At 41.6% G+C, this 15,855-nt stretch overlaps 1 protein-coding gene across 6 annotated transcripts in view; it reads right to left on the reverse strand.

The window, feature by feature from the left end:
- Brdt (bromodomain testis associated) overlaps positions 1-15,855 on the reverse strand; it is a 71,315-nt gene that overhangs the window by 34,357 nt on the left and 21,103 nt on the right. For all 6 annotated transcript variants that reach the window (XM_076937801.1, XM_076937800.1, XM_034508694.2 and 3 more), the window contains exons 2-7: positions 10,623-10,764; positions 9,799-10,038; positions 7,396-7,533; positions 6,078-6,192; positions 2,642-2,814; positions 1,081-1,431 (exon numbers count right to left, since the gene is read on the reverse strand). In XM_076937801.1, the coding sequence (XP_076793916.1) occupies positions 1,081-1,431; positions 2,642-2,814; positions 6,078-6,192; positions 7,396-7,533; positions 9,799-9,987 (966 nt within the window). In that variant the 5' untranslated portion in view covers positions 9,988-10,038; positions 10,623-10,764. The remainder of the gene's footprint in view (positions 1-1,080; positions 1,432-2,641; positions 2,815-6,077; positions 6,193-7,395; positions 7,534-9,798; positions 10,039-10,622; positions 10,765-15,855) is intronic.

Genomic DNA, 15,855 nt, shown 5'->3' on the forward strand with positions numbered 1-15,855 from the left:
TTACCTCATGGCTATTCCACAAAGTGGAAAGTAACAAAGTGTTACCTTCTCTTCTTGAAATACACTGTGACTACAGACTCTTATTTACCTCTTAACATATGGCTATTTCAGATAATTCTCTCTCTCTCTCTCTCTCTCTCTCTCTCTCTCTCTCTCTCTCTCTCCCTCTCTCTCTCTCTTTCTCCCCCCCACCCCCCCTGTGTAACTTTGAGACAGGTTCTCTGTGTAGTCCTGGCTGTCCTGGAAGTCGCTCTGTAGACCTGGCTGTTTGAAAACTCAGAGATCTGCTTTGCACATGTTGGGGTTAAAGGTGTGCACCACCACTGCCTAGCCAGATAGTACTCTTTAGCCTTTGGGTATGAGTTTGTGTGTATAGAAAAATGAAACAGTACTATTTTAAGGTATAACACTTAAAAACTTATGACATGGATCCTCAGACTGAAAAGATTATCTTCTAGTAAAAGATGGATATAAATCAAATACCAAGCTAGAGAGAGGAAGACAAATTATGTACAAAGGAATGACAAGTTTCTGGACAGCAAATAGATGCTGGGATGTCATCCAAGTGTTGAGAGAAAATGACTGTCATGTTGAATTCTATATTCAGTTAAAGAATTATTCAAGATACTTCTATATATAAATTGAGTTTTCTGTCTATAAATCCATTAAAAAAATGACCACTGATTTTAAATTTTAACTAACAGAACAAACTTGGAGGAAGACAGCAGAATACAAGAAATGAGGGCAAACACAAAGTTTAGTAACATGTTAACAAACTTTACTATATTGATAAAAATAATGAAACAAAACTGTGCTTTAAAAGAGGCCAGGGCCAAGGAGCGGCTGTGTGAGACTGGGGACCCTAGTTCAATCCCCACTAGCCTGCCAGATGGATGTGTTTACAGGAAAAACAAGAAGATGTATTTAAAATGTCCCAATGGTCCTCTTCAGGTGTTAGTATTCTGATGATGTAATTTTCTTCACAATTTCCTGGACATTAGATCGATTTCTTTGCAATGATGAAATACTTTTACAACCAAGACAAGAAAAGAAAGCTCTTCCCATTCAGGCAGTATTTACCTTGATAGTCCCGAGATCCATAGGATTTTTGACAATGTCATAGTAGTTGTGGAGTCCCAAAGCATCGGCATCCACAGGGTTATAGAAGGGCCATGCATATGGCAAATGCTTCTTGGCCAGCATTTCTTTAAGAATCTCGCTGCAGTGCTTTAATTGCTCCGTTACTTTGACTGTTTTTAAAACTCTGTGTTGTTGCTGAGAGTCTGGCAAAACGTTCTTTACTGTGTTATCTTTTATAGGCATATTCACTGGCTTTGTTTCTTTAAGTGTCGGAGGAGATTCGCTACTTGCTTTAGCTATGGAAGTGGTAGGAGTTGTTGTGTCTGCTCGCCTCTTCACACCCTTTGTAATCTAAAGAACAGTTCAACAAGAAGCACACTTAAGGAAGCACCATCCATTAATAAAACAAAAGAAACAATTACCAAAACCAAGCAAGTTTTATGAGAAGATTTTTACACACATGTATTAAGTATTAGTTAATTCCTCTTTTACAGACAGAATAACTTTGATGTTCCCTTTCCACCGCCCAAAAAATCTTGTACAAATCTTAAGGACAAATGAAAGGTGGAAAATCAAAGTCATGTCTATACCAATTATGTGTCTGAGAACATGGAATTAGCTAGGATATACCCCCTTAAAGTGTACACTCTAGGTGCCAGGTGTGCTGGTATGGCTCATAATGTTACAAAACAAAGAAACTATTGCATTGCTACATTAAAAGAAAAAACCCTCCAATGTAACTATGGACAACTTGTGTTGCTTTATTTTACTCTGTAGCCAAGGCTGCTCTCAAATGTACTCCAGACTGTTCTCCAAGTAGTGATCCCTGTTGTAGCCTTTTGAATGTTAGTACTATAGGGCTATACCTCTAAACTTGGATCAAAGTAGATAGCTTTTGATAGCAATACCATTTGAGATAGTAAAATGGTCCACGTTCTACTTAAGAAATCTCTAATATTTGGTTAATACCCTAGGTCGTTATCCATGAAAGGCAAATAGATGGGTAGACATGGTGTCTAGCACCCAAAATAGGCTCACGACTCCCTGTAACTTCCACTTCTGGGGATTTTGTACCCTCGTCTGTCCACCAAGTGACCCATGCATATGTGACTTACATACAGACACACATTCACAAACATACATATGCACAAAAAGTAAAAATACAAAATATTTTTTAAAACGACTCCATGCTGACAACCAATTCTCATGTCAATTTTTTTTAAAAGCACAAACATTTTAGAAGTAAAACATGTTTAAAGCCACAGTGAAGCTAAGTAGCTCACAGTGCTTGCTGTGCACACAGAAAGTCCTGACTTTATGCCTAGCACTCATGTCAAACCCGGGCATAACCATACCTGTAGTTCCAGCACTGTGAGGGAAAGAGCTGGAGGACTGCTGGGGTGGGCTGGCTCCAGATTCAGTGGGAGACCCTGTCTCTAGGAAAAAGGGCAGAACCTCTGGATGGGCATGAATAGGCTCACGCACCTGCATACCTGGGCACATACAACACACACACACACACACACACACACACACACACACACACACACACACAACTTACTTGGACCAGAGTCTGTGAATCACAGGTAGGGAGAGCTTCTTGTGCCATGTTTAAAGGAGAAAGAGAGATGTCAGGAAACCCAGAAGGAATCTCTGGCCGCTTGAAGACATTCTCTGCCACTTTGGAGGGAATCTGTTCCTTAGCAGAGGAAACTGCGATCTTTTGTTGGATATCTAGTGAAATGTGAACCAGAGTCAAATACCTGATAAGTATAAAACACCATTTTTTCATTTTCTATTCTAATCTAATTCAGTTGGCAAGATAATCCCAGTACACTGTTGCTGACAAAAGACACTGAATCCCTGAGACATAAAAAATGCATAAAGTTGAAAAACCCCAATATCTAAAATATAATTTGGGGAAAGTTAAATTTAAGCCAGGTGTGTCAAAGGCCAAAGTAACAATAAAACATAAAGAGCAACAACAAAATATAGGACATAGGATTCAGAAATAAACCTACAGAACCACAGCCATCTGATTCTAAAACAGACACCAAAACACACGGTACAGAGAAGTACATACACATAAGTGCACATACACTCACACACATTTTTTAAAAATCTTTTTAAAAACGTATAAGAACTAACATGAATAACTCAGCTATAAGTGGAGAGATGAACTGAAAAGCCATTTGTCAAGAACAGAAGTATGAGGCTAGCAAATACAAGAAAAGGTGTTAAATATCTAGCCATTATGAAAATCGGGGGCTGGAGTGGTGGGTCGGGGTTAAGAACACTTGCTGCTCGTGCAAAGGGCTTGAGATGATCTCCAGCATCCACGCTGGACAGCTCACGGGTCTGCAACTCTAGCTCTAGGTCTGATCCTGCTTCTGGCCTCTGCGGGCACTAAACGCACGTGTGCACACTGAAATGCAGACCTAAACATATATACATGAATAAAGTTAGAAAATAAAAACCACAATTACATTTTTAAAAGAAAGAGCTAGGCCAAGATCAGCTCTGGGCAAGGCTGAGGCAGGAGTATCAGGAGCTCAAGGGCAGCCCATAGTTTCCATAAGGAATTACAGACCAGCCTGCCATCTATAAGATCTTATCTGAGAAGGAAAAAAAAAATAGAAAAGAAAAATTGCTTTGCCATTCTGCCTTAACCCGGTCAGAATGGTTGTCACCAAGATCATGAGGAGAACTACCATGTTGGTGGCAGTTGGTGCAGGCCACCGACGTGAAAGGCTACCATTAAGGGGGCTGGGGAGGAAATAAAGTAACACAGAAGGTGACTGAGCACAGAGTTCAGACACTGTTTGCACAATCAACATGCTGTAATTAGGAAAAGAAGAAAGTCTTACTGAGTATAGTTGCAATATGCCTGTAATCCCATCTAAAAAAAAGGCTGACACAGAAGGACCGTGAATTTGAGGCGACTTAATGAGACCCTCATTAAGCCAAAAGGATTCGGGGTATAGCTTAGTGACAGACACAGACTTAGCCTACAAAGGACCTTGGCTTCAATCCTGACTCCTGGAAAAAGAGAAAAATATACTAAATGCTTCTTTAAAAAAAAAAATTCAAGGGGCTGGAGAAGTAACTTAGTTGTTAGTTGTTAGAAGTCCTACCCCAGTTCAGAACAGACCACTCCAGACCACACAGTTCCAAGGGGGGAAGGTTTATTCAGGAGAGAAGATGGAAGAAGACAGAAGAGAAGTAGAGAAGTAGAGGCTGGCCTTGACCACGTGGAGAGAGAGAAAGAGAAGGGGGGAGGGGACAGAGAGGCAAGTGGGTAAGAGATTAAGAGTAAGAGAAAGCAGAGGGGCAAGCAGCCCCTTTTATAGTGGACCAGGCCTATCTGGCGGTTGCCAGGTAACTGTGGGGAGGAACATACCTGGCTGTTGCCAGGTAACTGTGGAGGTGGAGTTTAGACAGAATACTAACATTAGTGGTTAAGAATATTTCCTGCTCTTCCAGAGGACTGAAGTTTGGGTTCCCAGCACCTACATCTGGCAGCTTATAACTGCTTGTAACGTTAGCTCTTCTGGCCTCTGCAGGTACCTGCATATACCACCACAATACATCCATAAATCTAAAAAAAGAAAATAAGAAGAAGAGGAGGAAGGAAAAAGGCGACACCGTGTAAGACTTGGTGTGGTGTTTTCTGCCCACAGGCCCTGCACTTGGAAGTAGAGGGGAGAGGACTGCATGCTCACAGCCATTCTCCCCAACATGGAGTGTCAGTTTGAAGCCAGTCTGGGCTATAAGACATCCTGCCTCAAAAATAAGAAGAGAGGGAAGAAGGGAGGGATGAATGGAGGGTGAGAAAAGAAAAATTTAAAAATATGTAGAAGTTGGAGCCATGGTTAGGGATTAAAACCACTCTATGATTCCCTCGAGCACCCAGGTTTGATTTCTACCACATGCTGGCTCACAAACACCTGGAACTTCATTCATTCCCAGTGGATCTGACACTCTCTTCTGGTCTCTATGGGCATGCACACATGTGGTGCCTCATACTTCACTTCTTAAAAAGTATCTTTTCAGTTCAAATATTATACAATTTATAGTTAAGTGGCTGGAATACAGGAGATTATAGTGAGTATCATGCATGGCTGATGCAGAAAACCCTCACAATTAGACATCTTAAAATCTGTCAACAGTAAGGAAAAGGTACATAGTACTATTAATAAAAATGATGTCTAGCAAGACCCACTATAACCTCCTGTACTCTAGCCATTTAACTGTAAATTGTATAAAGTTTGCAAGCAAACACAAAAGATAAATATTTTTACTGATACAAAATCAGTCAACTCTTGATGATGCTCTATTGAATATTAAAATTAATTTTATATATGTCTTTGTGTAAATAACATGATCAGCTCTAAAAAAATTTAGTATAGCCAGAGATGGTGGTGCAGGCTGATAACCGAGGCCATTCAAGAGGCAGAAGGATCACATGTTGAAGGCCAGCCTGGACAACTTAGAGAAAGCAATTTATATCTCAAAATATAAATTAAGAAAGGAGGTATAACGGATAGCTCAGTCAGTAAAATATTTTCAACTACAAGAGAAAGAAAAGAAATCTTAGACTCAATAACTTCATTCTCAGCCACAGTCCATTTGGGTCCTCTTACTGACACAGCACACAGATACAAGAGCCACCAAGAATAGCATCAGCAACCACAATCAACTGGGCCTCAATTTGATAAACATCATCATGTGACCAGAAACAACTGCACACTTGCATGGCAGCCCCCCGTGTAATTCGTGTGATTAAGGTGAAGGAGACGGTTTAAATGGGTTTCAATTGTTTCAAAAGAATTGGACATAAAAGGACTTCCACGTGTCTATGTCTTTTATAGGATTCTATTTTTTTATTTATTTATGTTTTGTTCTAACACATGCACATACACCCATGCACACACAGACGCACACACATACTCCACAAGAGTAGCAGTGGAATAGTCAACAATGCACTCTGACCTTACCTTTCTTTATTCTCTCCTTACCACCCACAACTTGCTCTTCTTGTGGCATCTGAGATAATTTCTGCATAAACAACTTCTCTAGAGCTTGGGCCATAACAACAATGTCATCTCCAGGCTAGAAAACACGTTGGAAACAGGCTAAGGACACATAGGGTGGCTGCTGGACCACATTTCTTTGTAGACTATGTCATAGCAGTCTTCGGCAGGTCTTATCACTTCTATTTAGAAAATACTGTAGCAGGAGAGAGCTCAAGTTCTAGCATCCAACCCCTCACCTTTAAAAAAGGGTCAGAGTGGTTTTTCTGAATGCCAAAGAAATGTAATCTGACCAACACAGGAATACAAAAGGGAGTCCGCAGTTAGGGTTTCTACTCTTGAATAGGCTGGCATTGCTGAGCCAAGCTCTTCACGTCTGAGGGAGTCAACGGCCCTACACAACCTGTGCTCCCTGTAGTGTCCCCTAGCCTTACTTCACCGCTGAGGAAAACAAAGCTACTCCTAAGGAATGTGAAAGCTGCAGCCTGACAGTGAAACATCCCTACCATGGACACCCTGATAAAATGCCAGGGTTGGGTTCAGTCCTCAGCACTGCAAAGTGTGTCATTAGGTTTCTGACCTAGGCAATAGCTAGAAAATTTAACTAAGATGAATGTGTCATCAGGTGCTCAGCCATAACTAAGACATCAATTGGATAAAGGAAACCCTGAACAATGGCCACAGAGAGCCAGCCCACCAGTGCTTCTTTTTCTTCTTGAGACAGTGTCTTACACTGTACCCAAGCTATCCATAAACTCAACAAAATCCTCCTGCCTCAGCCTCCTGGGTTATAGTCTGGCTTTGGTATTTCATTTTTTCCTTGGCCCATTTTAGCTATTCAGGTAAAAATACAGCCAATGGGCTGAAAACAAGTTGAGCAAATAGATTAATTATTAAAATTATGAAATCCAATGAGAACACTTTTTCTTAAAATATGCAAATTATGGCCAGTGAGATGGCTCAGGATTGGTTAAAACACTTGCCATATGAGCCTGTCCCACCCCATAACCCACTATAGGAGAAAATCAACTCCTGAAAGCTGTTCTCTGACCTCTACACATGTTCACACACTAAGAGAAAAATAATAAAAACCAGCATATGTAATAAAAATAGGTAAGCTGAGGTCAGTACATGGAAACTGTGTTTCAAACTGTCCCTCCCCACTCCCCTCAAAAACAACACTGAAGCACTTCTAATCGGGACCTGGACTCTCAAATCATACTTGTTACACATACTTTGTTACAACAGCAAAGAAGAGGCGGTGTGATAACAGCTTTCATACCTTGTTGTATAAGTAGCAGTTTGAGAACATTGTGTTGAAGTCTTCTATGCATTCAGAAGCCTTCTCATAATACTTATTTTCCAACCGCTTCTTAATTGTATTTAAATCCATTGGGGTTTTTATGATGGTGTAATAGTCCTGTAGGTTTGAAAAATTCTATTATTAGAATGAGGCTGAGGGTGTAGCCAGAAGTCAAGAGCTAGTATGACATGTACAAGACCATAGGCTTCATCCCCGCACTACAGTAAATTAATAATATATTTTTTAAAGGAGATGTAACTCAGTGGTATGAATACTCGTTTAGTATGCTTTGAGGCCTTGGGTTCAGTATAGGTTCATTACATGTAAAAAAGGAATTCACTACAACTATTGGTTTAAACCATTTATAAATTGTACATCTCTAAGGAATTCAAACTATTACCCTTGTCAATAGCCTGGAAGCCAGAGTCTTTAGTAAGGAAAGCCAAGGCTAGCTGTCACAGCATTCCTTTCCAGAGGAAAGGTAAAGCTTCTAATGATTATGAGGCAGGCAGTGCTGACAGGTTGCTCAGACCATAAAGGTGCTCCTCCCCACTAAGCCTAACAACCTGACTTGGCACTGCAGGACCCACATAGTGGAAAGAGAGAACAGACTCCCCAAAGCTGTCCTTCAATTTCCATGTTCCTGCCTTGGTGTATCTGCACACACACATGCAAATAAATAATGAAAAAACTTATAAGATTGGCAAAAACAAGATTTTAAATTATTTTTGAAAAAAATACAAAAGGAAAGTGATGAAGAGGGGGATTTATGGAACCTGACAGACCCAGGGGAAAAATCCCAGTTCCCTGATTCACTGACTGTCATGTATCATACTGTTACTACATGATTAAAATCTCAAGTGAGACTTAAAGTTGAATGGGATGCCTTCACAGAGGAGGTTTACGGGGCCATTGTTCTTCATCCGAAGGCTGCCATGGCATGTTATAACAAGAAAACTTACACAATTCATCTTGAACTGTAAAATGAGACTATCACGTATATATCATTAAGTTTCATTTTGGGACTGGAGAAAGGAGAGAACACTTAGGGCAGTCTTCAGGGGTCCTGAATAATCGAATGTATAATTATGTATATTTCACAATATTTGTAAGTTAAACATGTTTATATGTATGAATGCTTTGCCTGCAGGTAAATCGGCGGAGTGTATGTGTGCCTGGTGCCTACAGAGGCCAGAGAGGGCACTGGATCCCTGACATTCCCAGGGGATCTCCATCAGGTCTCACTGGATCTCTCGAACTGAGTTTCAGACAGCATGTGCCACCATATGGGTGATGGGAATCGAATCCAGGTCCTCTGGGAGAGCACCATTGCTCTTAATGCTGAACTGTTTCTCCATCCCCAACTAATTTTTCTTATAGATAGTTGTAAGATTTTCTCTTTAAAATTGACATGTAGAATACCCGAGCAGATAAACAATAAAGTTAACAGACTGTGGATCAGGGAGAGGGCTTGCTTGGCTGGTACAAGTATGAGCTATGCAAGCTTGATGGCTGGAGCCGTATCTCCTGGAACAACGTAAGAAACCAGATGTGGTGGTACACATCTGTAATCTCAGTGCTCCCATGTGAGGTAGGAGGCAGAGAAAGGCAGCTCGCCCGGGGTGCAGTCCAGCAGCAGACAGTAAGGTGGAAGGCATAATAACCAAGTCCTGAAAGTCAACCACTGTCCTCTGACCTGTACAAATACACCACAGCATGTGTGAGTGCCTGTGCTTTTCAATATAGTTTTTAGAATTTAAAATTGCTTCCTCCAAAGCTTAGCCCTGAAGAGAATTTATCAGCCTGCACTTCCCAGTATTCTTTGAGGAAGGCTGGAAAGTAGCATCTTCCATGACCCCATCCCCCACTTCCACTTCCCACAGGTGACCACCACGCAGGCTGGGGCTCTGACTCCTGCAGGTGCTGGCGCTGAATTTGGCTCCTGCATCTTGGTGACAGTCTCTCCCATATTTCATCAAATGCCCATTCCTAATTGAGGTGCTTTATGCAAAAACATACGAAGTCTCCACAGGTTGTATCTTTACTGAGTTTGCTCCTTTTGGTCTACTACCATGTGGCTTCTGGGCTCCTTAGAAGGCTCCCCTTCTGCCTAGATTCAATCACCTGAGATCTGGGTCAGTGATGGCTTGCTTAGTAGGGAAAGTACTAATCCCATGGGTCTGACAACCTGAACTCAGTCCCTGGAACCCAGGGTAGAGAGAGAGAGAACTGACCCCCACAAAGCTGTCTTCTGACCTTCACGAGTATCTTGAAATGTGCACACATGCATACATACACACACATACACATGCGCACATACATACACACATGAATTCAAAAATGAAAAGTTATTTTAAAATTAACATGTCATGAAGTGCTTACAGGCAGCTTGAGTTTCACAGCATCTACAGGCTGCTGAAAAGGCCAGGAGAAGCTGTGCTTCCACAGAGCCTTCAGGACCACTCTCTGTAGGAACTGCAGCTGATTCGTCAGTCGCCCATTTTTCTTAGTGTTTATGTACTCTGGTGGAGGGGGGTTAACAATAGCTGTTTGTCGACTTGGCAGAGACATTCTCAACCACTTCAGATCCTGTTATTTTAAAGTTGTCTACGAGAACATGTCCTGGAAAAAAAAAAAAAAAAACTAAGTACTTTAAAATAGCTGTTTATAAGAGCCCAAGGGTTTATTCAAGAAAACAAGTAGCTTTTGTTGTTCTGTTTGCTGGACAGGGTCTCCGTATGTTTCTGGGGCTGGGCTGGAGCTCACTAATGTAGTACACCAAGCCTGGGTTTATGTTGCTGCTGTTTTGGGGACAGGTCTCACATCTTACTATGTATGTAGTCCAGGCCAGCCTCAGATAAGATGTTCCTGCTTCCGGCCTCCTGAGTGTTAGGATTATAGGCACACACAAGCCACGAAGTTAAGACACTGCGCATTTTGTTTAAATGTTCATTTGCAAATGTCTAGGAATGGTAGTGTACACTTTAGTCCTAGCACTCAAGAGTAGACTCAAGTAGATCTCTGCAAGTTCAAGGCTAGCCTGGTGTATATATTGAGTTCAAGGCCAACCAAGGCTACTTAGTGAAAGCCTGTCTCAAAAACAAAAACATCTTCTTCCAAAAAAACCAAAACAAAACAATAAAAAACTCTCACATCTTAGGTTAGGAACAAAAAGACAAACGACAAATTTTTAAACAAATACTAACCTCTTTTATACAAATAGTATGCATTGTTTCATTATGTATGTCTTGGTCTTAGATGGTTTAAATTATTTCAACACTTCACAGAACTTCTTTCTGTTCTTCAAAAATACAAATTGAGGTCTTAGCAGGAAAAGTCTACAAATTCCTAAGAAAAAGAACCAGGAAGATTACAGGTTTAGGTGCCCTATAGTTGTTCACTCGACTAGGTGAAAGACTGAAGGAGGTTTTGGCTAATTCCTTCCCACTCCTGAAAATTTTCTTGTGATTTAAATAAAGTAATTTATTTAAAATTCCAAGTCATCAACACCCACAAGTTGTCTTCTGGCCTTTGCTTGCACACACGCACACATGAAATAAATAGGTCTAAAAACCAAGCAAGATGGCTCAGCAGACTCTTGCAACTTGTCCTCTGACCTCCACACATGCTTCATGATGTGTTCAGGTGCATGTGCACACACGCATCCGCACACCCACACACACCTGCACACACAAAACTCTCCAATTCGTAGGGCCTAGCAGCATACCTCAGTGGTAGACATGTGAGCTTAGCCAGGCCTAGGCCCTAGTCCAAGCCTCAACACCAGCAACAGTAATAACTAAAATAAGTAAAATGGAAACAGATTATGAAGCGGACTGTGAGTGTTAAGGTCTGGCTCTTTGGTGCACATTGCTCTGTCTGAGATGCCTGGGTGGCATTATTGTGCAGATAAAGAGTTCAGACTCTAGGAATGGGAATATAGTTCCTCCAGCCACTAAGCAAAATGAGAAGTGACATGTGTGTGTTGAAGCTAAGCCAGGAGCCATTATATGACATCAGTAATTGCTTGTCTCCATTTGACTGTGTAAAACCCATACGGAAGCAATCTTAACTGTTAAAAGTCTTTAGTGAACTATTATTGCGTATTTTCATGCTTTCCTGAAGCCGGCCTTATGTCTCTTTATCTCACAAAATTCAAATTCTACATCCATTGAACAATCCCTATCCCACCGATTCTTACCCCCCACCCCCGGCATTCACAACTTGTATTTCTGCTGCTATCATTCCAGGAACAAGGTCTTTCTCACTATGCTCAGAAGAGCCTTGAATTTGAGAGCTGGGGTTACAGGCCTGCAGCACAAGACCCAAGCCTGGCTCTTCTGTTTCTATGAAATGCCCCACTCCAGATGCTACATGTGGAATCACATAGCATTCACCTTATTTTTTCATTACATTTGTGTGTGTGTGTGTGTGTGTGTGTGTGTGTGTGTGTACACGCACTGTGGAGGTCAGAGGACAACTTCTAGGAATCATTTCTCTTCACCATGTAGGTCCCAGGAATCAAACTTAGGCCATCAGGCTTGGCAGCAAGCACGTTTACCTGCCCAGCCATCTTGTAAGGACACTATATTTTTAAATAAACGGCTTATTTTTACTTAGCTCAAAATCCTCAAGGTTCATCCATGTTTATAGAATATGTCAGATTTTCTTTCTTCCTCTTTCTTTTGCCATGTAGCCAGGGTTAGCTTGGAGTGTCAACCTCCCACCCCAGAACCCCCCACCCCCCACCCCACTTTTGTGGTGCTGTAGATTGAACTCAGGACAATGTTCATGCTACCCTGGGTAAGAAACCTACCCTGACCTATATATGACCTCAGCCTCCATTTCCTTCTTTTAAAACTTTGCATTTTTTAAACCACTTATTATATATTCGAGTGTTTGAGTATACAGCTATATGTACAGGTGTCCTCAGTGGCCAGACAAGAGCAAGAAGGCATAGATGATACCAGGATGAGGCAGATTCAGAATGGGTGCTTGGACTTGAACACTGGAAGCACCAAGAGCTCCTAAGCACTATGCCATCTCTGTAGCCCCTTCTTTTAAAAACTGTGTGACCTTCCATTGTGGGCACTGCCTCTCACCTTCACCGTCAGCATCCTGCAAGCTGCTTCTGCCTTTTGGGGACTATACAGTGCTCAGTGAAACACAGCTATTTTACACTATGAACAGAGACATATAACCAGAGCGCCACAGGAGGATAGCTCGATCACATGGTGATCATGGATTTTTTTCTTTCTTTCTGGTGTATGAGATTCAGTTTTAGTTTTTGAAAGTTCCTTGTATTTCTGAATCACAGCCAAGATGGAATACCACTCTGCTGAAATGAATTAATTTCAGGTCATTATCAGTCTTACAGTCTACTCTCACCTCCCCTGTGTCATCTGAAACACTCCAGGCCTGGCGCAGACACAGCATTACTTACTATGTACTGTACTTCACTTGGCCTTTTCCTCATTGCTATGTTTATAAGGGCGTATTCAAGAATTGCTTTGCTCACTTAGACTAATTCACTGCAGGAGAAATTTTCTTTCCTTTCCGATTTAGTTTTCCTTGAGCAAGGTCTCACTGTGTAGACCAGGACCATCCTCAACTTGCAGGAAGCTTCCTGCTTCAGTGTCCCAAGTGTAGATGTGATTGTAGCATGTACTGGTCACATCCACCTCAGCATCCCAAGTGTAGATATCATTATAGCATGTACCGGTAGTATCATCCACCTCATTCATTTTATTTGAAACTTTAGAGTTGTTTGACCCTGTTGTCAAAAACATGTAATATGGTTATGCCATGTATGAACCGAGAAGTGACATCACTGAGTCATATGTGCATGCCATGTATAAGTCTAAAAGTGAAGCTACCAAATCATAGACAGCTTTCCAAAATGTGCAAACCAATCTCCAGCCGCTTTATCTCCGGATTAGCATCTGATCCTATTTCCACATTAGCCATCTGTATGTGCACAAGCGGCTAAAGTGTGATGTTCACTGGTGTTTCACTAATGATCCATATGAAGCTCCTGTGTGTTCACTGGCCACATGGGACATCTGAAGTGTTGTCACTCATTTCCACCTCGCTGTCTATCACCATCATCACATATTTTGAACACAAAGCCTTTGTTATGTATTGCAAATATCTTCTCCTGGTATGCAAATATCATGCAGTCTCTCTTGTTTTTTTTGTTTTTTTTTTTTTTCTTTTCTTTCTTTTTTATTTTTTTCTTTTTGAGGCAAGGCTTTATGTAGCTCAACCTAGTCTCATAAAGCCGAGGATAGCCCAGAATTCCTGATCCTACAGTCTTAAGGTTTCTACCCCTCAAGAGTTTAGACCATGGGAACCAACCTTGGCTTTGTGGTTGTTGGGGGTGGGTCTTGAGGGGGCAGGGACTTACGTGTCCCAGCTTACCTCAAGCTTAGGATATAGTCTAGGATGGTTTTGAATTCCTAATTCTTCTGCTTCTACATTCAAATCGCCAGCTATTTAATTCTTCCCTCCCTCCCTTCCTCCCTCCCTCCCTCCCTTCCTTCCTTCCTTCCTTCCTTCCTTCCTTCCTTCCTTCCTTCCTTCCTTCTTCCCTCTCTTCTTTTAGACAGGGTCTTATTGAAGTCCAAAGGAGCCTCAAAGTCAAGGCAGTCCTGTGTTCAGCCTCCTGGGTGCTGGGATGGCTGACAGGCACAGTCCTGGCACTCTTAATGGTGTTTTTAGAGGGATGGAAGCTGCTGTCTGTGAAGTGCATTCATCTACTTACAGCACAAGATAAGCAGAGTCTGTTATGTGCATTTATCTACTTACAACACACGGTGAGCAGAAGCAGTCTCTCAGGGGATGTAACCCCTTTCAAAGTGTTAAATGAAAAGTGTACTTTTAAAGTATCAATGAGAAGGAATCCTAGACAACCAGCTTTAAAAGTTATTTATTAGTGTGAGCATATGCATGGTTGTACATGTGTACATGTACACATGCTTGCACAGGTCAGAGGAAAACCTCCAGCCAGCTCTCTCTTCCCATCACATGGATTCTGGAAAGTTAATCCTGATCGGCAGGTTTAACATCAAGTGTCTTTACCTTCTGAGCCATCTCACCAACCCCAAGTTCTTATATTAATAGATTTACTTTAAAAGTTCTTTTATCAACTTCTCTTGAAAATAAAATTTTCTATCTCTATCTTGGCCATTTAAAACTGTCTCAGGAGCTGAAGTATGAGTTTAGTGGCAAAGCACTTACCTTGCATGTGAGGTCCTCAGTTTGACTCCCATCAATACAGAGAGACACACACTCCTAAACTGGTTGATGACTGATAGGGTACTATAAGTTATCATACACATCATTAGCCACCTCTAACTGCCTAACATCTGGCTACATATGGTTGGTGGCTATCCACTGGACAATGGGGACACAAAACATTTATTTTAAGAAATTACAGGAGCTGGAGAAATGGCTCATTCATTAAGAGTATGTACTGCTTTTCCTGAGGAGCCGAGTTCAGTTCCACACTCTGGAGTTGGGTGGCTCACAACACAACTCCAGCTCCATGGCATCTCACATCCTCTTCTAGACTCTGTGGGCACCGGCACCCAGGTTATTTAGACACATAAATAAAAATAAAATAAAATGTAAAGAATCATTAAAAAGGAAGAAAGTAAATTGCAAGGACTGGGGAGATAGCTTAGTTAAATGCTTTGCCACACAAATACCCTCATTAAAAAGCAGGAGAGGTGGAAGGAGCCTGCTTGTAATCTTAGTGCTGGGGAAGTGAACAAAGCAAGACTTCAGAGGCTCTCTGCACACCTGCTCCAGCCTAATTGGGGATCTCCAGGCCAATGAGGGATCCTTTCTTAAGGTGGATAACATTCATAAGGATTGCACCCAAGGTTTCCCTCTGGTCTCCACACTCATGCACGTGTGCACGCATGCACACACACACACATGTGCACACATGCATGCACTTATGTCTCAGTTTCTAAACTGTTCCCAAGACTTCCAGGGCCAGGATTGTTGATCCTTCAGCGTCATTTTCTTTCCCCACTCTTGTCTCTTTGGACTAGCCATATCCTTCATTAATTTCTTGGCTGTCCGGCCTCTGAGCCAACACAGTCAGGCCTGAGATGCTCTTCCCACCTAGATTAATAGTCACATTTTTAAAAGGCACCAAACCCTGTCCGTTCCAGGTCCAGGCCACACATTATCCGTGATTCTACTCTGCACTCACTGCCTCAGGCTAAGAGCATCAATGTAGAGATCTAATACCTGAAATGCTCCAGAATCTGGACAGTTTGAGCATCAGCCTGACACTATGCCTAGAAAACTCTTGTGTCTGACTTCATGGAACAGAATGTGGTAAAAATACAAACACACTAAAAATATTGTATAAAACTATACTGTGCGTATGTATATACATTGCTCATACATGGAACATAAATGAAT

This window comes from Arvicanthis niloticus, chromosome 7 (genome assembly GCF_011762505.2).
Source record: "Arvicanthis niloticus isolate mArvNil1 chromosome 7, mArvNil1.pat.X, whole genome shotgun sequence".
NCBI classification, from domain to species: domain Eukaryota; kingdom Metazoa; phylum Chordata; class Mammalia; order Rodentia; family Muridae; genus Arvicanthis; species Arvicanthis niloticus.